The 26,523-nt window shown below is 41.0% G+C and overlaps 1 protein-coding gene across 14 annotated transcripts in view; it reads right to left on the bottom strand.

The window, feature by feature from the left end:
* The window catches only part of AKAP6 (A-kinase anchoring protein 6), a 458,273-nt gene that overhangs the window by 212,959 nt on the left and 218,791 nt on the right, over positions 1 to 26,523 (bottom strand). For all 14 annotated transcript variants that reach the window (XM_084968956.1, XM_084968955.1, XM_021099869.2 and 11 more), the window contains one exon: positions 16,543 to 16,665. In XM_084968956.1, coding sequence (XP_084825082.1) covers positions 16,543 to 16,665 — 123 coding nt within the window. The remainder of the gene's footprint in view (positions 1 to 16,542; positions 16,666 to 26,523) is intronic.

The following is a 26,523-nucleotide window of genomic DNA, read 5'->3' on the forward strand; positions in this document are numbered from 1 at the left end:
ACAGGCATGTGGAGGTATGGGTGCATTACTCCTTGGCAGGATCTAAATAAACATCCTGATTATACTTTGATCATGATCAGACCTTACAAAGCAGACAAAATACATCTAATCCTATTCCATTCAAATTTCTGAAGATCCCAGTTTGACGGGAGTATAGGGGTCGTGTGGATATAAAGTGAAACCAAGGAAACGCAGGCCTTGATGGACAAAACTATGCCAAACATGAAGATTAATTACTTAGGAGGGATCATAAGAATAGATACAGGAGTTCCCATTGTGGCTCAGAGGGTTAAAGACCCAACATTGTCTCTGTGAGGATATGACTTCGACCCCTCACCTTACTCAGTGGGTTAAGGATCCAGTGTTACTGCAAGCTGTGGCATAGTTCGCAGACGTAGCTCGGACCCGATGTTGCCTTGGCTATGGCAGAGGTCTGCTTACCCCTGGAACTTCCATATGCTTCAGGTGCAGCCATAAAAAGAAAAAGAAACAAAACAAAAACACAAAAAGAATAGATATGGGTCTCCTGGTACAGGAAATGGTGGGAAAGCCCATGATCGCATTCAGAGGCTTAAAGATCCAAAACGTCTGTTTAGTAAACCCCATCATGACTTTCAGTCATCTCCGTGGAATACTGTTAGTGTCTGCCAGGTCCACTGAGGTCCACGAATTTTACGATGTTTGTTAACAGAGAGGTCAAAAAGAATTACCATATCTTTCCCAACATAATTTTAGTGGTTTTTTTTTTAAAGCATATATTAATACAATATGTTTTTATTGAGCAGTCTCTGCTAGACCTATAGATACAAAAATTAACAATATACAATTCCTGGACATAGAGCTTATAATCTACTGGGCAAAAGAGATAGAAACCAAGTAGCTCTATATGACCCAGCACAGAATTAATATGTAATTAGGGTTTGACGTGTAACAGAGGGTGGTGTGGCCTTAAACAAACTGAAAAATGATATGCCCTGCCCAGTGAGACTTATTTTTTTTAAATAAAGCATCATGCAGGCCAAGTAAAAATTGGACTGTGGGCTATATTCTGTATGAATGTAGTAAATGCTAGATAGGTGCTGTGGGAGCTCAAACTGGGGGCAAGTTCTGCAGAGCATGGCAGGGAGCCTGTAGAGAAAGAACAATTTGCATGTGGGCCTGGAGATACCCTTTATTCTAGCAAAGAGTATGGAGCCACAGACAGCTAGGTGTGGCTGGACTGGGGGTGGTGAGGGGGGAAGCAGGGGACCTGTAGCTATACATGGTATTTAATCCCAAGAGCCATATTAGGGTCGAGGAAGAAGATGCCAACCCACGGGAGAGTGACCAGTACCATTCTGTGTTCTAGAAACATCTTTCTCGCTGTTATGCAGAATTGATTTTAAAAGGGCAGACAAGGAGGCCATTTAGGAGGCTGCTATGGTAATGGAGGCCAGATGTTTCTGCATGCTCATATTTTTTTTAATTAAAAAAAGGTATGCTTTTTCTTCTAAATGAATGGAAGAAGAAAAAATAGAGAAAATCTGCTGTCTTTTTAAGTTTTTCTCAGTGCGTGAGAACAGCATGTGCCAGAATTGAGTTCCTTGGCTGTTCTGATGATAAATACCAGAGGTTTATTAGTCAGGAGTCTCCAAATGTGAAAGACATATTGAACTGATGAACTTTTACTCCCACTGTCATTTTAAAGAGATGGTATATATGCTGATGAATAAGACACTTGATGACACATTTTCTTCACACAAAAGATTTTTACTACCCTAAGAAAATGAAAACTTGCTTTTTCACAAGGACAGGAGAAAGAACATGTGTTCAGTCAGAAAAGCAGAGGCTTGAAAAGTCACCTGCTACCTGCCTCAGGCCATCTCCACCCAGGCTCCACTCTGAGCTGTGCCCAGCACCATCCTGCGTTCCTGGAGGGGTTCTTGGAAGGGAAGAAAGCCCTGATCCCCTGGGCAGAGCCTGGAAGCTTCTCTCCTGCTCTTCTCAATGCCATCCACAGAGGATGGATCACATGACTCCAAAATATCAAATCTACCTTCCAAATGCCATATGTGCCCCAAAGTGGAAGATTCTGATTAAACATTCCTTGGTTTAAGAATCTCCTAAGAACTTGATAAGATATTATACAGCCATAAAATTAAGACTATGAGGATCCGGCATTGCCGTGAGCTGTGGTATAGGTTGCAGGCACAGCTCGGATCCTGCATTGCTGTGGCTGTGGCTGTGGCCGGTGGCTATAGCTCTAATTGGACCCCTAGCCTGGGAATCTCCATGTGCCTCGGGAAGCGGCCCTGAAAAAAGGCAAAAAAAAAAAAAAAAAAAAAAAAGAATCTCCTAAGAACTTCATATTATACAGCCATAAAATTAAGACTATGAAATCACATGAAAAATCCATAGAACACATTACAAAGTCAAAAAAAGGTGAAAATTCAAAATTGTATCTGTGGTGAAATTATAGCTATGTAAATGGATAGTCCCAGCCTGTAGGAAAAGAAGGCTCCAGGGAAATGCACCAAAATGTTAAATAACATCATTTGTGCAGAGATGGGCTTGGAGTTAACATAGTCTGTTCTCAGGGCTTTAGCTTTCTGAAACATAAAATGAGAATAATATCATCAGATTTCCCATCGTGGCTCAGCAGAAACGAATCTGACTGGTATCCATGAGGATGTAGGTTCGATCTCTGGCCTCGCTCAGTGGGTTAAAGATCCAGCATTGCTGTGAGCTGTGGTGTAGGTCACAGACATGGCTCAGATCTGGCATTGCTGTGGCAGTGGCATAGGCTGATTCGACCCCTAGCCTGGGAACCTCCATATACTGCAGATGCAGCCCTAAAAAGACCAAAAAAGAAAAACAAAGAAAAATAAAAGGAAATAATACTATCTAACTTCCAAGTTGTAAGAATTAGAGGGAATGATGGTAAAGCACTGAAGCAGTGTCTGGCAATGAGTGAGGCTAAAGGAAAATCATCACAGACTTTTAAATTCATTTTCTCCATTTTCCAAATGTTCTGCATAGTCAGTGGTATTTTACGGCATTTTTAGGTGACAAGTGGCACTTCTGGCGAGGCTCTCTGGAATCCTCAAGTGCAGATACCAGGTTCTCTTTGCTTTGGGGCCACCACCCAGCGCAGGTCTGCCACAGAGGGCACCCAAACACAGACGTAGCTCCCTGAGAAACTGGGAAGAGGGAGAGAAGATGAGGCCAATGATCTGTCTCCCTTTTGTCTCTGGCGTGTGCCCTTGGACAAGTCATCTAATCCTTCTGGGCTTCTGTTTCCTTATCCATAATCCAGGCATTTGGACTCAATATTCTCCAGTCCTTGAGCACTCTGATTTTATCTTTAAGTGAGGTAGTTAAGGATAGGTGGCTTGGGAAATTTTTTATTTATTCAAAACCAGAAAATTTTCAAAGGGGGAAGAATCCCAAAGGTCAACTAACCATTCATCTACCCTAGGGCAGCTCCATCCCTCAACCATCCCAGGCAGATGTGTTCTATTTTTAACTATCTCCAGGGAAGTTCCTTCTAACTTCTCATCCTGAGTCCGCAACATTTCTTCTCAGGAATTTGAGAGTTTTGTGAAGAGCAGCACGAGCTTCCCTCGGCTTCAGATTCTTCTGCCAAGTCATCTCTCCAGTGTAGGAGTTGGAGATCAGAAATGTCGTGAGAACATGCCAGCAAAATCCACAGGTCCAATCAATCACAAGCCGTGCCAATGTATTTCTCTATCTTCGCCTCTCCAGGGGGACGAATACAGTCTTAGATTCAGGCCCTCATCATCATCCCTTGCCAGGGTGACTTCAACAGCCCCACATCATAACCCCCTCCAAACTGCATTTTTTTCCCTATGTGTGGCATGCCTGTGAAGGTGCAGGCATTGTCCCAAGTTTGCAGGATGTGGCTGTGAACAAGATGAATACAGTCCCTGGCCTCACAGAGCTCACAGTTCAGCAGCTGGGGTGGGAGGTGTATATCTTAAAAGCAGGGAGTGCAGGTGCTTATATCAAGGGACTTATGGTGTGAGGTGCTGGGGCAAGCATGGGCTCTGGAGCTGGGACAAGCCCAAGTTCAAATCCTGGCCCCTCCACACCACCTGTGTAGCTTTATGTACTCAGTTTCTTCATCTGTAAAAGGGGGATATATGAGTGCCTACTGCACAGTGTTGCTACGAGGATGAAATGCCCTGGTACCTATAGAACAGAGGCAGGTATATTGTAATAGCAATAAAAACATGGTATTACACAGAATGGTCTGTCTACAAAACAACTCTGAGAAAGATGTGCCTCTTATCAAAAGCCTCTGGTGGCTTCCTCAGGCTGCAGAATAAAATCCACCCCCTAGCATGACCTACAGAGCCCTCTAAGACCCCAGTCACGTCTGCTTCCTGAGTCCCATGTCTGCCTCGAAATATGCCTGAACTGCTTAAAGTTTGCAGCTCACACCAGCCATCTCGCTCCCCCAAGATTCTGCACCTCTGCCTGGAAAGTCCTTTTTCCCTCCCCTTGGCTAAGCCCTGCTCATCCTTTAAAATTCATCTCAGGTGTCATCCTTTCTAGCAAGTCTTCCCTGACCATCTTCTTTCATGCTGGTTTCCCCTCCTCAGCATCCATGGTACCTCTGCAGAGCTGGAAGATCTACATACTACGCTGTTGTATAACTAATGATGACAGGTCTGCTTTCCAACCCTGAGTTCCTTGAGAACAGAACTTTTCACTTGTGTTTGTGTCCTCAATGCCTAGGACAGTGCCTGGCACACAGCGCACACCTAATAAATGCTCAGGGAGCAAATGAATGAAGATCTGTGCCAAAAACCTTCCACAAAGCTTTCAAACTGCCTATAGCATTTTGGGAGATATTGGTGTGATCACTCTGCTTGGAAGTGGTTGATAAATGTTCCCAAATTTTACTCATTGAACACCATGTAAATGAGCTGTCATGTTCCTTCGCTCACAAAATTACTTGCCAATTACACTTAGATGATCCCAGTGTAATTGCCATGTAAACTGTACCCTGGCTGAGATAGCCCAAATCATCAATTTAACTTTACCCTCTCATCATATGGTACTTACCACATAATTAAATAAATGGTCAACCACCACCACAATTATATATCTCCCCAACAAAATGCAGTGGCTATATTTGTCACTGATTTATTAGTTATGACAATATGCAACATATCACACATATAATGTCAGAAGCTTTAAAAAGCAAAAAGCACTACGTACTCTTGAGAAAGAAGTTTCAAGTTTATGAACAAAAAGATAAGCATAATAAAAACTCTGTTTTCCTTTTTTTTAAAAAAGGCACTAAGGTATAAAGACAAAAATCCTTGTTCTTCCTGAGGAAACTTTTCTCCCCTGAAACGTCAGACAGTAAAACCATTTTCAAGCATCCAGAAGTGAATGTAGCTCTTTAAAAAAATCACAATTTCTTTCAAACAAGCAGCTGCATTTTTTGTGGAAGGCAAATGTATTTTACTGAGACTGGCATTCCTCTTTTGATAGACTTGCGAGTATCTTATGCAAGGATTAAATAGATGGGAGAGATCCTGAATGCTGATGATGCCTCTTGGTGACCAAATTTTCATTTGCTTTTCTGGAGGCTGCCTCTGCACCTGGCGCAGGTAATCACATTGACTTCCCAGCATGGCCACATTAGGCCAAATGGATTCTCAGAGGTTCTGTCTAAAGGGAACATTTGACTTCCAGAACACACTGCTCTGAGGCCCTAATTGAAAAAGAGGTCAATGCTAGCCCAAATATCTCTCTACCCCCTGCGGTGGAATAATTGATGTGCAGCAGCCCCTACAGATGCGGAGTCACCAAGGTGATGGATGGATATAAGTATATTATTCACACGTACATCTGCTAATATACAGGTCCCACTGCAAACACCAAGACCTAAGAATATTATGTGGATTTAGGACAATCCCTGAAGGACTCCAGTTCCATTAAAAATTTGTTTGGCAGCCTGGGGCAGATCTATTCCAACTCCCACATGCTTCACACATTGGAGAGGGGGAATCAAACTGCTTTAAAAATAAATTTAATAAATTTTGTAATGTCAAGTCATTAATATCCTGTCTAGTCACATAGTCTTCCTATTTTGAAATAGTAATGTTAACCTGTGGAATTTTTTTTACCTTTCTAATGTCAGAGTTAATATTTTTTATTTTCCTTGTGTTTTCTGCCAAAGGGGATGGACTACATCCTGACAAGAGAAGAAGAAGATGCTATTTTCTTTCCCTCTATAGATGTTTTTCTTGTCACAAATATACCAAACAAAACCCAGAAAGCTCTGTGACCAGAGTCCATTTTGATTCGGAAATCGTAGAGGAAATAATTTAACTCACAGACATTCTCAGTTATTAGTTGTTAATTTGTAATATTAGTTATAATTTGCTGCTCTAATGGCTGTACACTTTACAAATGCTCACTCATTCATTTAGCAGATTTGTTTAGTACCTATTACGCATGTGCAGGGTAGGGTGTCAGAGGAGACACCAAAGAGGCACAGGCCATCCCTCAAGGAGGTGACGGTCACAGGTGAAGCACTAGGGCAAGGCAGGTGGGGAGAAATTCAACCTCTCTAGGAACACCTGAGCTTCTCACACCACCCGTTCTCAGGTTTCCAACGGAGGTACACACACCTCCCCACCACAACCCCCGCAACATGAGCAAAGCAACCTCATGAACAACAGGTCCAACTGATCTTCACAATACCTGGCTAAATATTTTTTACCTTATTATCATTTATGCCAGGTGAATTACTTCAAGATTCCAAAATTTCACATAACACAGGAGATAAGTAGATAGATCTGCACATGGGTCTACACAGGGAGAGAGATGGAGGGTGACAGCACCCTGGCTCGTGTGAGTTGGGTCATGCACTGGCTCTCACACACACAGTGTCCTTCAGCCTGTGCATGAATCCTCACTTACGAGGCAGTCTGCACGCTTCTCTTCAGCGCTCAGCACACCACTACCCTAAACAGAAAGTGTGAGATAAATCCAGTGTTTTCCCAGCATTCTACTTTAAAACAGTCATTACATCCTAAAGAAAAAGAATAAAGTAATAAATCTGGGAGTTCCCAACGTGGCTCAGTGGAAACGAATCTAACTAGCATCCACGAGGATGCAGGTTTGATCCCTGCCTTTGCTCAGTGAGTTAAGGATCCGGCGTTGCTGTGAGTGTGCTGTAGGTTACAGATGCAGCTCAGATCCTGTGTTGTGGTGGCTGTGGAGTAGGCCAGCAGCTAGAGCTCTGATTTGACCCCTAGCCTGGGAACCTCCATATGCCGAAGCTGTGACCCTAAAAAGACCAAATAAATAAATAAATCTATAAGATATCTGGGTGCCAACAGTTTTCAAAATGATGAGAACTGCTGGGTATGATGGCCCAAGAGTCCTTAAACTGAGTGAGGCAAAAAGTACATTCACAGGTGCTTTGAACAGTTCGGGGATCCTTTATTATTATTTTGTGTGTGTGTGTGTGTGTGTGTGTGCGCTTTTTAGGGCTACACCTGTGGGAAATGGAAGTTCCCAGGCTAGGGGTCGAACCAGAGAGCTGCAGTTGCTGGCATAGCCACAGCAACACCAGATCCAAGCCGTGTCTGTGACCTATACCACAGCTTATGGCAACGCTGGGTCCTTAACCCGCGGAGCAAGGCCAGGGCTATCTTTCCAACACCAACACGCATCCTCATGGATCCTAGTCAGTTTCATTACTACTGAGCCACGACAGGAACACCCAGGGATCCTTTTTAAATGAAAAGGGAAGACAGCACTACTTGTCTCTGAGATACACAGAATTAGACTGCAGAGGAATGCAGTCCAGGATGTTCGTATGTCCAAGATGAGCCTCCTGTCCCCATGCAGCCACCTCAAAATGTCCACATGCTATAAATTCCCAGCACATCCTTCCATTCACAAGCTACCAAAGGAAGTAACTCAAGGCTGGGAGTCGAGTATTTCAAATCCCTCAAAGAGAAGTAATGCTGCTCCCTACTAAACTCTCAGCTACTCATCTTACACTGATAGGAATCAAGGGCGACAAGCAAATGGAACTTCAAAGCTCCTATGAGGCCACCAGCCCCGCTCAGTGAAGCTGAGGGAAGTGGCGGCCAAACTCACACAGCTCAGGCTTTTGAAGTCTGACTGACTGTCTCCTATTAGCTGAAGAGTACAGGCATGTGGTAGCTGCTGGGCCAGGGCTGCTATCATCCCAGCAGAGGAGGGTAGGCAAGGAGAGGTGGGTGCCAGGAAGTGGGATAAAGGAAAGCCTGTCATCTCTTCAAACAATGAAAAATGGTACAGAGGAGGACACAGGAAGACAAGAAAAGAAAAACAGCTGAGTGTATTTTGGGAACTTTTCTGGTATGGCTAAAAACCTAAGAAGTATACGGGTTTTTATGATACAAATGAATAACATTTAATAAAAATATGATATAACAGGAAAATCTATATATAGATGATAAATGTATGAAAACATCTGTATTGAGATTTTTGTTAGATGGTCACATTATCAGTTTAATCCAATCTGTTTTTGTCTGTACTTAGGGTACTAAGGGTACTTAAAGGAATGTTTTTAGACCCTCCAAGAGCAAGGATACAAAAGCCCTGACTGCAGGATTTTGGTGCTTCTGTGCCACCTTGTGGTGGCCACCTCAAATTGCAGGGACCACTTTGAAAGGGAATGAGGTTCTGGAAAGTGGGCTTTAAAATCTATGCCTATGAACATGGATTCAAAGCTACACACACACACAAACATGGACCCTACTCACTTTTTAGGACCTACAGCAAAAAATTCCCAAGAGCATGACAGACCCTCATTACATGGGACCCTGAGGTGCTGCTGCAGACAGATACTCATGGGACAAAGGGGAGTCTTTCAATTGATGTTGAGAGTGCTCATTGCAGTATTAGTTCCACAAACATAAATAAGGAGGCAGCTTAAATAGCCATAATTATGGAATGATTAAGAAAATTATGGCACATCCACACAATAAAATATTAAGGAACAGCTAAAATGTGCAAAAGATCTTTATGTACTCAGAGGAGGATATCTATTTAGGTATAAAATAACAATCATTGAACAGTGTGTACAATGAGTGAAAAATCTTTCAAATGCATGCACTTTTACATTAAAAAGGTCCAAAAAGATAAACTGTTTACATTGGTTATCCAAGAGAGGGTAAGCTTTTATACTTTAAATTTTATTGCTCTTATATAATTTTGAATTTTTCCAGTGAGTATAACTTAATGTTTTTCTTTAACTAGAGTCCCACAATTACAACAGCTATATGAAAGAAAAAGCCTGCTCCCCCTTTAGCACATGAGCCTGTAGTTGCTGGGGTCTAGTAACACCTGCCCCCTCTTTTCCACATGAATACTACGTGTAAGGTTCACCTTCTCTGGTTTCACAACCCCCTGGAAGAGCTCTGGAGCTGTAGTCCATCTCCCCACACAGAGAAGCTTTCAACCAGTTTCTACAGGCTTCAATACATTCAAGTCTTGGTCAGATTTTGGTCAGCTTTGGGGCGGCAGGCCTTCCTGTGCTATTCCCAAGGACGTGAGTAGCCTCAGGGGAGACCAGGAAAGACAGCCCAGACATTGGTAATGAGATTTCTGACCAGACAAGAGAGAGCATCAAAAAGGGAACTGAGAGCTGTTGACATCTCTCTCTAAACCATCCCTCTCTTTCTAATCTATCCCCTCTCTTCTTATCCACCTCTCGCCTAACCCTGACCCACATCCTCTCCATTCCTCTCATTGCTCAGACATCATTTAATCCACTCATTCAACAACAGCCTCCCTGATCGTAGGTTTGTTCCATCCATGACTATGGAAGCAACTCCTTAGCACATACTGGTCTTTTCAGGACTGGAATCCACACGTTTTTGCCAGGGGGAGACCTGCTACATTATCAGCTCTGTCTTCAGGTCTGCCTAACCCTTGTCTCCTCAAACTGTTGAGACATCCATGTTCTTCTGGAAAAGAACCTCCCAAATAGCTTCTTTTAAAAACACTTTCTATTCACATCAAAGACAAGGGACTCATTTCCTTAATATATACAAAGCTCCCATAAATCCCAAAGCAAAAGACCAGTGACCCAGCAGGAAAAAAAATAATAGGTTAAGAACATGAGCCTACAGTTCTCAGAAAATACAAACGACTCCTAAAAATATAAAGAGGTACTCAACTCCACTTAAAATATAAGAAATACAAACCAAACTACAATGAGATGCCATTTATCAAAGGGACAAAGATCAGCTGCTGTGATAACATACTCCAGTAGCAAGGATGTGGAGAAACAGGCATTCTCATGCATTGCTGAATATAAACTGGTACAATCTCCATCAAGGACAATTTGACAATACATGAAAAATTTCAATACGTATAACCTTCGACTCAGAAGTTTCATGTGTAAGGTATTTATTTTAAGGATATACTAATACGATGCAAGATACTGAATATCCAAGGATATTCATGGAAGCACTGTTTATAATAGAAAAAGACTACAAACAACCTAAGATTTCATCAATTAAGGGCTGGTTAAATAAATTGTGGCATATTCATAATGAAACAGTCATTTGAAAGGATGAAGCAGTTCTATACTTACCAATTTTTAATTATTGCTAATATAAATTAGAGAACAAAGTTAAGTATACAAATGCATTTTTTTTCAAATGCCTGGAATAACTCTGAAAGGATGCAAAGAAACAAGGAACAGTGGTTGCCTCAAGGGAAGAGAATTGGTAACCGGGGCACACAAGTGGGAGGCTTGCCTTTTTACGCCCTTCTTTTATTTACTTTTAGAATTTTCTATTCTATCCTTGTGTGAGTTCCCACTGTGTCTCAGCGGTAATGAACCCAACTAGTATCCATGAGGATGAGGGTTTGATCCCTGGCCTTGCTCAGTGGGTTAGGGATCTGGCATTGCTGTGAGCTGTGGTGTAGGTCGCAAACTCAGCTCGGATCCTGCATTGCTGCGGCTGTGGTATTAGGCCTGCACCTGCAGCTCCAGTTCAACTCCTAGCCCGGGAACTTCATATGCCACACATATGGTCCTAAAAAGAAAAAAAACAAAAACAAAAACAAAAAACACCTTTGAAGAAACTGATAACAGATTTCCAGTACCAGCATATCCTTTAACGCTATACTCAAATCCATCTTCCACTACGCCCATTGCTGTTCTCTCATTTAATCCATGGTTTTATCCAGTTAATCTATGCCAAGCTGATCCTTCCGCCATGGAATTTACAGTTGATTCATGTCACTCTCCTGCTTTAAAATAAAATCAAACCTTCAATGAGTCTCCACTGCCCCCAGAGAAAAGTTCAATCCATTAAAAAGGCATTCAATCTTTTTTACCATCCGCCCTAACCTGAAAGACACAGCCTAACCTCGGCCACGCCAGATGGCTCACCCCACCTCCCTTACTTACCCATAAAATTCCCCCCATCTCCTCTCCTCCCCTCTCTATCCAACAAATCATACATGGCCTATGAGGTCTATATCAAATTACCTCTTTGAGCCTTCCCTACCCTGAGGAAGAACCAGTAAAATTTTGCACTATGCTCCAAACAGTACTTTGCTTATCCTATAAGTTTACTGCTCAAAATTATATTACATTCATCATTTGTGGGTCTATGATGACTACCTTTAATCTATGGTCATTTTCCTTAGATGGCAAATCCTTGGAAGAAAGAAGCCAAACTCATTCATCATGTGTACCTAGCATGTAAATAACCTGCCTGGCACTTACAGGTGCTTAATGTATATGAACGCATCATCACCATTCCCCCCCATGCTGTCTCATTTATCAAACTGAATTAAGAATGTTGTTTTTCCGAGGCTATTTCTATGTGGTTGGTTAACGTCTGCCCAACAGGACAAGGTTCTGCTACCTATGCAAATTTATCTCCCAAGTTTAAGCCAGGCCTTTGTGCTTGGCCCTTTTTCCTCATTCCTGCACAGATGTCTGGAGTTGGTATGACTGTGTTTTCTCCTACTGGATACTCTGATTGCTACAGGATTTTAACGAACTTCTGGTTTTTGTTTTTCCACAATTGACTGCATATGATTTGGAGCCATTTGGTGACTTGAGCATGGAGAAAAATGACTTGGGAGATGAGAGTTATCTTTTCAGGAACAAATCAACATGAAATGCACTCTCTAGAGGGAGAAGTTGCTGTCCTGCTCTGCAGCTTCACCCTTCAGCAGCCTAACTCTGAAGATAATATAAATTCTTTCAAAGGAAAAAAAAATCTAAATAGTCTGCCAAGAACTATTTATGATGCTTCTACTTAAATGTAGTTTCTTGTGACTCTTGCTTCTTTAGCCAAGAAAAATGGTCATGAGGGAAACAACCTAATGTTCATCTCAGGTGAATGGATAAACAAGTTGTATTACAGCTAAGCAATGGAATAGTATTCAGCAATAAAAATGAATGAACAATTGAAACATACAACATCAAAATAAGGATCCTGAGTCAAAGAGACCAGACCAAAAAAGAAAAAAAGAGACTATATAGTTTGATTCCACTTATGCAAAATTCTAGAAAGTACAAACGAATCTAACAGTGATAGAAAGTAGACCCTGAGTTGCTGATGGAGGAGGGAGAGGCAGAGAGTGAAGGGAGACAGCAATCACAGCAGGTCGTGAGGAAGCTTTTAGAGGCAATGGATATGTTCGCTATTTTGATTGTGGTGACGGTTTGATGGGTGTATACATTTGTCGATTCTTTTAAAATTGTTTACTTTAAATATATATACTTTAGTATGACAATTACACCTCAATAAAGCTTTTAAAAAGTGAACAGAGGTGAAGAAGAAGGGGATGTGTTTAAGAACAGATGTATACAATGCTATTAAAAGTGGTTTTCAAAGAAAAGCGATGCTCAATATGCTTATTACTTGCAAAATACCTTTTCCAGAATGACATTTTCCTGAAAACATCATTTTCTAGGAAGGTAGGAATTGCATTTTTGAAGGAGCAGCCAGGTTGCAAGCAGATGATTAATTATCATGGAAAATCATTGATGTATCATCGCAATTTCACAGCATTTCTTACAGTTAAAATAAAGCTCCTTCATAGCTCTCATAAAGGTATTGTGAAGCTTTAATTGATTTGTGTTGGGAAAAACCTTTGGTAACTGTCATGGAAAATGATTGAATTAGGCATCCATATATAAATATACAACTTTTTTATTGTTTATTTGTTTTTCTTTAAAATAAACTTTGCAGGGTGCCAACCTCTTCTAACAAATTATTAAATTGGGAGACACTGGACTCAGGGGCTTGCACATCTGCTGATTTAATGTTAAAGTAGAGAATCTGCAGAGATGTTTGAGGAAACTTGTGGAGCCATCTCTACATGCTAGATAATCTTGCAAAGGCCACCTGCCCACTCATTAAGGAACAGAAATGACATATGCAGGGTGAATTAAGGAATATAAATTTCCAGGCTTAGCTGTATATTTTCTTTATGGGCAGGTAGTTTTTTTGTTGTTGTTGTTATTCTTTATTGACATTTCTTTTTTTAATTTTTTTTTATTTTTTTATTTTCCCACTGTACAGCAAGGGGATCAAGTTATCCTTACATGCATACATTACAATTACATTTTTTTCCCCACCCTTTGTTCTGTTGCAACCTGAGTATCTAGACAAAGTTCTCAATGCTACTCAGCAGGATCTCCTTGTAAATCTATTCTAAGATGTGTCTGATAAGCCCAAGCTCCCGATCCCTCCCACTCCCTCCCCCTCCCATCAGGCAGCCACCTTCTTTTGATAAGAATAACTTAACATTAACTTGGCACCACAGTAAGGAAATACATTCAAAAACATAAATGATAATATTGCTCCGGAGGACAATGCAGATAGACATTGTCTCAGAGAGACAGAGTAACTCAGAGTTTGTCTGAAAGATGTTTAGACAACAGGCTCTATGTAGAGGGTCAGACACTGCATGCACTAAAAGGGTGGCTCCATAATTGCCTTTAATAACATTCAGTGGCAAACCATGCACACACTAGGGCTTCAGTAACTGTTAAAGAGTAGTAGTCATAATTTCAGCCCCTGAGACTGTGATTTAACAACAGTAAACAAATCTGGAGATCATGGTTCCTCACTACTTGAAAAGGAGAGGTAAAGAAAATGTTCTTATGTAATCTCTATTGCAACCAATACAGACATGACGATGGAGAAAATTAATTTAAGAAAATGTTAATCATTAGGCTGAAACAAGGTTATTCTTTAAGAGATAAACATTTTCAGAAGGACTCTGCTGAGAGTTCCCTTTGTGGAGCATCGGAAGCAAATCCGTCTAGTATCCATGAGGATGCAGGTTCGATCCCTGGCCTCACTCAGTGGGTTAAGTATCTGGTGTTGCTGTGAGCTGCGGTGTAGGTCACAGACACAGCTTAGATCTGGTGTTGTGGCTGTGGCATAGGCCGGCAGCTGTGGCTCTGATTCAACCCCTAGCCTGGGAGCTTCTGTATCCTGCAGGAGTGGCACACACAAAAAAAAACAAGGACTCTGCTGCAGATCTAAGGTAGAGATCCACAGCAAAGGGGATAAAGGAGGTTTCCACATTTTGGATGAGAGAAGCAGGTATGGATACCTGCAATTTGTTATGGTTTGTAAAGAGTTCTGCAATTTATAGGCCCAGGACCAGGATACAATCATCACAAGCCACAATGTGGCAAATTAAATTCTGATGCAAGTTAATTAGAATTAAAAATTCATTTCCCCAGTTGCTCTAGCTACTTTTCTAGGGCTCTGTAGACAGGTATGGTTGGTGGCTTCCACACTGGACATGCAAGATAGACTATTCCATCATCACAGAAAATTCTCATGGATAGTGTTATGCGAGAACCGGATGGAGGCCAACACAGGGATGTTAAGTAAAGAACTCCGTCATATGGGTCTGAGAACAGGAGTGCACAGCGGTTACAAAGAGAGGACAGACCTTGGTTCACACGCTCCTCGCCTGGCTTGTGATAAATAGCCTAGAGTTAAGGCGCTCTTTGTGTTCCCATGCCCTCTGGGACCTCAAAAACTAAATGTGTGTTTTCCATAAAATATTAAATCAAGAGAAATTAAGACAGCACACTTAATGTGAACTAAAGTTCATATACTCCTGTTTAAACACAGATTAGAATTTCTGTCAGAACAATGCCAGTGAAGAGTTGACATTCTAATTAATACAATTTACATTATAAAGCACTGAATATCTTTATCTTGCTATTATGAAATGCTTTCTTTAAAAAAAGAAAAAAAATCAAGGTTCTACTCAACGGGGAATTGAATACCAAGGGCAGTATTTGAAAACCCATGTACAAGAGAGATGGTTTGGGTCACTGGCATTTTTATATACCATCAACCCAGGTTTCTAAAAAGGGATTCAATATACTCATCTTCTACCACCCAATTTTGTGTTTTTTAAAAGAATCATCCACAAGGCTATTTGCATGGGGCAATAGGATTTTGAGGCTGTTTTTCTTGCAATGATACAAAACACAAACATCGAAAAACTGAAACATCTTCTCTTTCCTCTCCCCCCCTCATGCTCTCAATATCACGGGGAACAGTTCTGGAAGCCTCTGAACTCACATACATGTAGGACCCCACACACAATGTTTATTCAATCCAAATTCTGACTGTGTAAGAGGGGCAGAAAATCAGCCCCACACAGTTGGGTACCCAAGGATTCGTGTTCATTGCCTTTGTCAATTTTATGCTATCGGTGAAAGGAATAAAGATGAGATCCTTAAAGCCTGAATTTTCATTTCCTGTGACAACGTGCTTTTTCTTCATGCTTTATCACACTCCACTACTTGGTTTCCACCCCTTCATAATTGATATCGGCCATTTGAAGCATTCAGTAAAAACCTCATGAGGTTCATCAAATGTCCCCCAGTCTATAATTCTTGCTTCTAACATATTCAGAAGCATATTCATCCAAGTGTTTTCCACTTCCCCTCCATGGTTTTCCCTGTGCACAGGGACGAGTGTAATGACAGTTGTATTAATTATATGCTGAAAAACCCACATAGCAGCAAAAATGATGGAGATCATCGTTTTAAATATTTTATTAAAATAACCCAGTGTAGAACAGATAAAGTAGACCCTCTTGATAATGAGAGGTTCATTAATTTTACAAGAATTCTAGAAAGCTTGGAATGGTCATCAAAATTACCTCTTCGATTTATTTTTTTAAGAAGAGGAAAACCTTCAACCATCATTTTAGAGAGCAAAGGTCTAAGTAAAAAATTTTCTAAGGTATTTTTAAAATAATTACTTACCTTTCTGGACTAAGTTTTGGGGGAAAAAATAGCTTGAAATATGGAGAATTTAGATTTCATAGAATTACTTGAAATGCCTGTAAATTTTCAGTTTCTGCAGTTTACCCCATTAAAACTTGGTTTATTAGCATATAATGTCTTCTGATAAAAAAGAAATTGATATTCTCCATAAACAAACAAGCAGCACATTAAAACTTTTCCCTTACTAACAGCAAGAGCAACAGAATCTTGCCTACCAAGTGTGTCTCCAGGTACAGTTTAAGGCCATCCGTCTCTGCTTTAGGAGGTGTCCAATTCTCAGTGGTTTCCATGGCTTCATTCAACCATTGAATAAATTCATCCAGCTTGTTTACAAACCCCTTGTGACAGAAAAGGGGAAAAGAGGACAAGAAAAGCATGTTAATTGGTTATTTTAAAAATCCAATTCTTAAAAATTCCAGACCTCACCAATGGTAAAACTGATACCACTGCACTTTCATTAGCTATTTCCACACTATATAACAAAATTGTCATCATCCTTAAGATGGTAAGACACTGTCTAAGGCTCCTTCTTAGTTTTTTTCCTAAGAATACTTTTTTCAGGAATTTGGATTAGACTGTAGGATGTCATTGGAGAGGTAACCTCAAATCACCAAAACATTTCTGGTGTCTGACAAGTGTCCCCTCACCGAAAAAAATCAGGTCAAGTCTGCTAGGAACACTGGTTGGCTTTGCAGATAACAGCACTCCTGTAAAGATGGTGTCCTTTCCTCAGAAGCCCATGGAGTTGAGGTGCCGTAACGGAACTAGAAATCTATTTTTAAATCACATAAGCATTTTAAGGGTCTTGGATGAGTTCTACTGAAGCCCAAACATCTGTGACTGAGTCTGGGTTTTAAGAAGCAAGGAAAGGTAGAGGACCAATGATCAAATGTAAACGTTTAATGCTGGGTGTGTCCTGGACATGAAGAAATATTCTTGGCTAAGGAGCACAAATCGCAATAATCTTGCAAACTTTCAAATAGCGGTTATAAAATTTTATTGACCATTTAAAAGCACACATCTGTGGAAACAGAAAATATTTTGAAAAAATGAAAGCCCTGCTATGAACCTAAGGGAAGGAAACGAGGCTGGGCACCTGCTTGCCATGACTGGGTAAACAGCACCACCTGGAGGTCAAAAGAAGAAAGGACAAGCTGCCACATTCCAACTCACTAAGGCAGCTTGAGATATTTCCCTGTTAAACTGTTCTTCAGATTTGCCTTTTGATTAATTTTGATGAATATCTTTAATGCTTAACTAGTGAGTTAATTTTAATAACAAGCTAAGCGCTCCTCCCTATTATGTAGATTTTAGCTTTCCACCTCCACTCCTGCTTACATGTGTAGATACAAGAAAATAAACAGAAATCATGAAAGCAAATGAAACTGGAACCCATCTAATTCTTAATGCCTTTGTCACCTGCTATTTCTTCACCTCCCCAAGCCTCTTTCTGTGTGTACTGTCACCAGTGTCCTGTGTAGTGGACAGCATACTGTCTACTATCCCCATATCATCACATACTATTCTTAGAGAAACTAAGCAAGTTCCACTCTATATACCAAGCCATACAATATGCAGAAGAATTCACATCTGGATGCAGACAACAAATATTTGATGCTCATTTTCAGAAACTCTGCTAGAGTTTTTGTAGTGTGAATGAAGGGAAATGAGGCTGACGTAACTAACAACATAGGAAAAATATACAATTTTACTTACTTTGTACTACAAATCAAATCCTACTACAGAATATATTGGTCACTCACTCATTCTTTTTTTTTTCCACTGTACAATACAGCATGGGGACCAAGTTACACATATATGTATACATACTTTTTTCTCCCAATGTTGTGTTGTGATGTAAGTATCTAGATTTTTAACAAATATTTATTAAGCACTTACTCTGTGTAAAGCACACCAAGGGACATCACTGGGAATAAAAAGATGAATATCACTGCAGCAAAAATCTCAGCATTGGACTTCCTGTTGTGGTGCAGTGGAAACGAATCTTACTAGTACCCATGAGGATGAAGGTTCGATCCCCAGCCTCTCTCAGTGGATCAGGGAATCTGGCATTTCCATGAGCTATAGTGTAGGTTATAGACGTGGCTCAGATCCTGCACTGCTGTGTCTGTGGGTAGGCCGGCAGCTACAGCTCCATTTCGACCCCTAGCCTGGGAACTTCCATATGCCATGGGTGCAGGAAAAAAAAAGAAAATCAGTAGAACATAAAGCATGTCTAAGCACTGGACTACTGAGTTCAAGATACTTTAATCATTTTTTGGGTTGTCCCCTTGGCAAGCAGAAGTTACCAGGCCAGGGATCGAACCTGCCACAGCAGTGACCTGAACTACAGTGACAACTTGGATGCTAAACCTACCAGGTCACCAAGGAGCTCCCAGGTTATTTTAATCACTAAAATAAGTTTTATAATCAATAAAGAGTTGGGACACACTCTTGTATTTTCTTTTGAAATGTATTCTATCTGTATAAGAATTCTGTCTGTACTCAAATTTGTTTCTCCTTTCAGTATTTTTTTGGACACTGAGGCATGCAGAAATTCCTGGGGCAAGAATCAAACCTATTCCACAGGAGTGATTCAAGCCACATCAGTGACAACACCAAGTCCTCAACCACTAGACCACCAGGAAACTCCTATTCTTAGTATCTGACCTGTCTGTTTCTCTTGTACTCTGAGTTCACATTTACCTGGAGAGTCAAAGACAACTATAAAATCAGATTTTCTTCACAACACAATCCAATGCTGCCACTGCACTACATAAAAAGCACATTTTAAACACATTCAACTCACGGCTACAGGCTGAATTATAAATCTTTAAAAGGCCACATTTTAGCCTTCATCCCTCAAACTCCTGTATCTTATCTGTTTAGCCTCTCTCTTGTCATTTTCTATACCAGTTTCCTTACTGTCCCTTTTTGCCCCTTCTTCCATTGCCTTTCTCTGTCTCACTGTCAAGCCCTCCGGGGGCGCATTAAGGGTGACCTAGACCGTAGACCCCAGTCCTCCAAGGCAGGCCCCTTAATTGTTTCCTTCTGGGTAGGCCCCTTGCCATGCTCATATTTGCTACATGCTCTGAGAGTCTGCTGTTTGGAGGCAAGCCAGGATTCAACCCCCAGAAGAAACCCTGGTCATCCAACCTGGGAGAACATGAGCCACTCGAGTGCCTGTTACCACCAGGTGGCAGCACACTTCCTACTTTCAAATCATTTGCATTTTGAAAATTCCTAAAGGAGGAGCTTTTAAAGAATCTTTTAAACTTTCTAAAGCATCAATCTCTTTAAGGACTAAGAAGCACAGTAAAAGAGTTTGTAAATGTTCACTTAAAGGCTTGTGGAAAATAATTTGTTAGAGCCCTCAGCTGGTTAACATACATTTGAAGATTATATTCAAAAAGAAAATACACAGTTGAGTCCTGCAAACAGCCCCACTCTCAGGACAGATTAAGAATACCCATTGTTTGTACCCTCCTATACTGCTGGTTAGAACATAAAGAGTGCAGCCACTACAGAAAACACTAAGGAGGTTCCTTTAAAAACTAAAAATAGAGGAGTTCCTGTTGTGGCTCAGAGGTAATGAATCTGACTAGTATCCGTGAGGATGCGGGTACAATTCCTGGCCTTGCTCAGTGGGTTAAGGATCTGGAGTTGCTGTGAGCTGTGGTGTAGGCCGCAGATGTGGCTCAGATCTGGTGTTGCTGTGGCTGTGGAGTAGGCCGGCAGCTGTAGCTCCGATTCAACCCCTAGCCTGGGAACCTCCATATGCTGTGGATGCAGCCCTTAAAAAAGCCAAAAAAAAAAAAAAAAAAAAAAATCAAAAAAAAAAAAAAAAATAGAACTAGCATATTGATCCAGCAATCCCACTCTTGGGCATACATCCAGGAAAAAAAGAAAACTCTAATTTGAAAAGATACATGCACCCCAGTGTTCATAGCAGCACTATTCACAAAAGCCAAGACTTGGACACAACCTAAGTGTTCATCAACAGATGAATAGATAAAGAAGTGGGGTGTGTGTGTGGGTGTGTGTGTGGGTGTGTGGGTGTGTGTACACAATGGGATATTAGCCACAAAAAAAGAATGAAATATTGTGATTTGTAGCAACACAGATGGACCTAGAGATTATCATACTAAGTGAAATAAGTCAGACAGAGAACGACAAGTATCATATATCACTTGCATGTGGAATTTAAAAAAAAATACAAATGAACTTATTTACAAAACAGAAACATTCTTGTGGTTTCTGTTTTGCATAGAAAACAAACTTGTGGTTACCAAAGGGGAAAGGGGGGAAAGGATAAACTAGGAGTATAGGATTAACAGATGCTCACTACCATCTATAAAATAAACACTAAGGATTGAATGTTTAGCACAAGGAATTATATTTAAAACCTTGTAATAACCTACAGTGGAAAATAGTCTGAAATATGTATATAACTGAATCACTTTGCAGTACACCTGAAACTAACACACCATTGTAACTCAACTGTACTTCAACTAGAAAAGAAAAAATATTCATTGTTTCTTTTATTTTCCACCTATTTCTCTTCTAGGACAAATCTAGTTTGGTTAAATAGAAACTGTGGGGGAGGAGTTCCCATCATGGCTCAGCAGAAACCAATCTGACTAGCATTGCTGAGGTGGTAGGTTCGATCCCTGCCCTTGCTCAGTGGGTTGAGGATCTAGCATTGCAGAGAGTTGAGGTACAGGCCAGTGGCTACAGCTCTGATTCAACCCCTAGTCTGGGAACCTCTGTATGCTGTGAGTGCAGCCCTAAAAAGACAAAAAGAAAAAGAAAAGGAAAAAAAAAAGACACTGTGGAGGTGATGACTGTTGCCTTAAGCAAAGCTGTGTGTGTAGCCAGGATAAAAAGGAGAGACCTCCTTGCACCAGACATGGGACCAGGAAATAGCGACATAGTAGGAAAAACGACTTGGTCCTGCCTTACAGAGTTAAAAGCAGAGGGGTAATTTTTTACAAAATTACATGAGATATAGAATTACATGAGATACAGAACAAGTTGAAACTGAAAACTATTTCTCTAAAAGGGGAAAGGGGTCGTATACAACAGGAAGTCGACCCTTTTGCTATCAACCCGATTCTGTGAGGTGTTGCTGATTACGGTCATTTTGCAGATGAGGAAACTGAGAGTCAAAGGAAGTAAGCGACTAGCCTAGCGGCAGAGTTAGGATCTGAACCCATATCTCAGCCGAAGCCTCCTGCTCTCATGGTACCACACTGCCTCTAGACACAGTGCTCTTAGACTTATTATCAGACTCAGATGAAGGAGAAGAAACATTTCTTGCCAATCCCACAGTCTTGGCACTGACATAAAATTCTCAGAGTTCTAAGTTCTTCTCCCTACACATCCACCATTTTCTTTTAAATTTTTTTTTTTTTTGCTTTTTGGGGCTCCCCCCCTGGTATATGGAGGTTCCCAGGCTAGGGGTCGAATCAGAGCTGTAGTCTGCTGGCCTACACCACCACCACAGCAACATGGGATCAGAGCCACATCTGCAACCTACACCACAGCTCAAGGCAACACCAGATCCTTAACCCACTGAGCAAGGCCAGGGATTGAACCCCCATCTTCATGGATACTAGTCGGGTTCATTAACCATTGAGCCACAAACAATGGGAACTTCATCTAGCTTAATTTTTAAATACAGGACATAGGTTTGGAGACAGTCTTTATATTAGTAATGGCTACCAATGAGTAATCTTGTTACCCTACCCACAAGGAAGCTTTATTTAGGTTCTGATAACCGGTAAAATTAGAGCTCTCTTAGAAGCAAAATTATGCATTGAGATTTTATGTGTGTATATATATAGAGAGAGCATATATTTAATCTTTCATTTTTCTTAATTCTTATACACATAGTTCCTATATGAAATGACTAATTTAGCTTTTTACACATTAGCATTCAAATGCAATTTATCTTTCCTAACCATATATCTATGTACTTAATATGCCACCAAGACACAGAGGCTCAAGATTACATGAAAAGGAGTTAAAAGTGGTACTTTGAACTCTGCTAACTCACACATTTACCCACATTCCTACCTACAGAATCCAACACCATACAAATAATTGACAGAAGGAAGGATGTGGAATGTACCTTTTAGAAGAAAGATTGAAGAGAAAATGAAATGGTTTAAGGCAGTTTTAAACGCTGATGCTGCAAGAAAACTCATATACTGAAATACTTTATGAAATATTTAGCTTTTTTTCTAAAGGTTGAGTGGAATGTCTTTAGAATTTAAAAATACTCCTGATAAAATTATCCTAGAATAAAGGACATCAGTTGGAAAGATAGAATAAAAAGGGTAAAGAACGGTATTATCTAAAACTGACCACGTGAGAAGTTCTATGCTGAACTCAGTATGATGTGGAAGGGATAAATTGAGCTGACTCCCCAGTTTCTTCAAATACTAATGATAGTGGTTTCAACTGAGAAGATCCCAGAAAGATCTCTGTGTCTCATAATGGAAAAGGGTTTCCTCCAACAAAATCCAGAGGCTTTGATTTCAGATGCTTCTTAAAGATTTTAAAAAGAAATAATCAACAATTTTAAGGGCAAAACAAGTTTGGAAGGCATATCACCAAAGTCTAATAAAATTAGGAATGGATAAAAGAATTGGCAATAAACTATAATAATAAGTTGACGCTGAGTACTTACTATGTGCCAGGCAGTTATTTAATATTTACAACTACCCTGTGCTATAAGAGTTCCACATGCCCCATCTTACAGAGGAGAAAAGTGAGGCACAGAGAAGCTCAGATACTTAACAGCTGTCAGGGGTGATCTTACAGAGGAGAAAAGTGAGGCACAGAGAAGCTCAGATACTTAACAGCTGTCAGGTGTGAAGCGGGGGATCCTCCCACACAGTCTGACTGCCCCAAAGCTTTGCTCGCTCACTCTATGCGAAACCTTACTTCAAGTACCCCAGTCCTCAAGAGGCAATGGATAAGCAGACCAGATCATCTTTACCTGCCTATAAATCCCAAAACAAGAACTGGAGATGCTCATACCTTAGAGTTTAGGGTTATAACGGTTTACATGTATGGGTTTTTTTGTTTGTTTTGTTTTGTTTTTGTCTTTTTGCCTTTTCTAGGGCTGCTCCCGTGGCATACGGAGGTTCCCAGGCTAGGGGTCCAATCAGAGCTATAGCCGCCGGCCTACGCCACAGCCACAGCAACACAGGATCCGAGCTAGGTCTGCGACCTACACCACAGCTCACAGCAACACCAGATCCTTAACCCACTGAGCAAGGCCAGGGACCAAACCCGCAACCTCATGGTTCCTAGTCGGATTCGTTAATCACTGCGCCACGATGGGAACTCCGTACATGTAGGTTTTTTATATCCCATATTATAACTAACGACACTTAACTTTTGGTGCTGAATATCCACCTGCTATTCTTCTGATAACTTATGTAGTTATTTCTTCTTCACAAATTATGAAGAGGCTGAAGCATAGAGGAATTATATATTTTATTCGAGGTCATAAAGCCATTAAACAGCTATGAAGCAGTTCTGTTCCAAGGCCCAAGCTCTGAACAACGACACCAGATCCAAGCTGCAACTGTGATGTACACCGCAGCTTGCAGCAATGCCAGATCCTCATCCCACTAAGCAAGGCCAGGGATCAAACCCGCATCCTCATGGACACTATGTTGGGTTCCTAACTTGCTGAGCCACAATGGAAATTCCCATGCTTCCTTTCTAATCAGACTCCCCACCCCACGAGGTTCACAGAGAGAAAAACAAAGGACAGGCACATCCACTGGTGTCCATTCTTAGCCCCCTTGCCTCTGTGAGAGCCCAGCCCGTCTATACAACCTTGACATGCCCATCAGCCACCTGTGTTTCAGGTCATTCTCTTTACTCTTCACTCTCTTTTCAGTCCTGCTTTTCTCCTTTCTTCCTTGACTACAGTTTCTCTTTTGCCTTTTTCTTCTCTTTCCTCTCCTCTTAGCCCCTCCCTTCTAGTTCCTCACTCTCTCTCTCCTTTCTCACCCCCCACCCCCCACCACTTCCTTTCTTCTCCTCTTCCTTCTCATCCCTTCTCTCTTCCCTGCAGCCCAAAGTCTCCTCTAACCTCGCTGGGGCTAACTGATCACTTTTTTTTTTTCCTGTCTTTTTGAGGGCCGCACCCACAGCACATGGAGGTTCCCAGGCTAGGGGTTGAATCGGAGCTACAGCTGCCGGCCTACTCCACAGCCACAGCAACGCCAGATTTGAGCCGCATCTGCAACCTATACCACAGTACACGGTAGCACCAGATCCTTAACCCACTGATTGAGGCCAGGGATCAAACCCATAACCTCATGGTTCCTAGTCTGATTCGTTTCTGCTGCGCTATGATGGGAACTCCCAATAACTGATCACTTTCAATAAACACCACCACCCCACATGGCTATACAGTTTTCACGAAAAGGGCTATCTCCTTGACACTGAAGTACAGAGCTGAAATGCTGCTATAATCCTGTGTTTAGAACAGCTCTAAATACTTTCCTGATTAATAAAGGCTCCATACAAATCTGATAACTGGAATAACAATACACGTGTCTAGAAAGGAGTGTTTGTAGATGGTGAAATTATTCAAATGATTACCTGTGATTGTTGAGTCACTGTTTATCTAAATATCCTAAATTTTCTCTAGGAAACATAGTTTTTTAGTAATAACAAAATTGTCGTTTCGGAAAAACACTGGCACTCAATGTGGAGAGTTTATCATACTGAATGAGCAAGAAAATAACCAACTCTCTACCAGGGAATTTGAGGGTGGGGAGAGAGTCAAGGGTAACTGCTCAGCCACGGCACTATCATTGGAACCAAGAAGACAGAAAATAGCATTATCTCAATACATCTGTGTGAAAAACGAGAAAAGGAGAAGAGTTCCCACACACAGTAGGAGCACAGGCCCAGTCTTCCAAAGGCCCTTGGATCCCATCCAGTTCAATGCCCCCGTCTTATAGGTGAGGAAGCTGAGGCTCAGGAAAATTAACTACCTGACCGATAATACAACCAGCAGGCAGCTGAGGCAGAAGAACTCAGCTGTTGTGTCCTCAAGTACAGAGCTCTAATTGCTCACTTTAAAGTTTACATGGATATCTTCTGAAGAAACTTTCTAGAGTTCCAAAAAAAAGGGTCAGAATTAGAGTTTTAAAGAATAATGTAAACCCCATCAAAAAATGGGCAGAAGATCTAAACAGACAGTTCTCCAAAGAAGATATACAGATGGCCAAAAAAAACACAGGAAAAGATGTTCAACATCACTCATTATTAGAGAAATGCAAATCAAAACCACTGAGGTACTACCTTACACCAGCTAGAATGGCCATCCTCCAAAAGTCTACAAACAATAAGTGCTGGAGAGAGTGTAGAGAAAAAGGAACCCTAGTACACTGTTGGTGGGATTGTAAATTGGTGCAACCACTGTGGAAAACAGTATGGAGATTCCTCAGAAAACTCAAAATAGAACTACCATTTGATCCAGCAATCCCACTCCTGGGTATCTATCCAGAGAAAACCACAACTCACAAAGACACATGTACTCCAATATTCACAGCAGCACCATTTTCAATAGCCAAGACATGGAAACAACCTAAATGTCCATCGACAGAGGAGTGGATCAAGAAGATGTGGTACATATACACAATGGAATATTACTCAGCCATTAAAAGGAATGAAATGCCAGCATTTTTAGCAACATGGATGGACCTAGAAATTATCATGCTAAGTGAAGGCAGCCATACCATGAGACACCAACATCAAATGCTTTCACTGACACGTGGAATCTGTAAAAAGGACAGACTGAACTTCTTTGCAGAACAGATGCTAACTCACAGACATTGAAAAACTTATGGTCTCCGGAGGAGACAGTTTGGGGGATGGGGGGATGCGCTTGGGCTGTGGGATGGAAATCCTGTGAAATTGGATTGTTATGATCATTATACAACTACAGATGTGATAAATTCATTTGAGTAATAAAAAAAAAGAATAATGTAAACTTCCAGAATATTATTGACTTAGCTAATTGTGTATACTATCTAGACTGGGTGGCAGTAGGCCAGCTGAAGTAAAGACTGAATTGCCTTTTTGGTTCAAACTCTGTGCATGTGTGTGCACAGATGCACACGTGTGCATAGGTCCTTTATTCAAAACTATTGAGACCT

The sequence above is a fragment of the Sus scrofa genome, chromosome 7, assembly GCF_054392235.1.
Source record: "Sus scrofa isolate SSC_HxYL_T2T_F1_AM1 chromosome 7, Sscrofa_HxYL_maternal_Yorkshire_Landrace_v2.0, whole genome shotgun sequence".
Lineage (NCBI taxonomy): Eukaryota > Metazoa > Chordata > Mammalia > Artiodactyla > Suidae > Sus > Sus scrofa.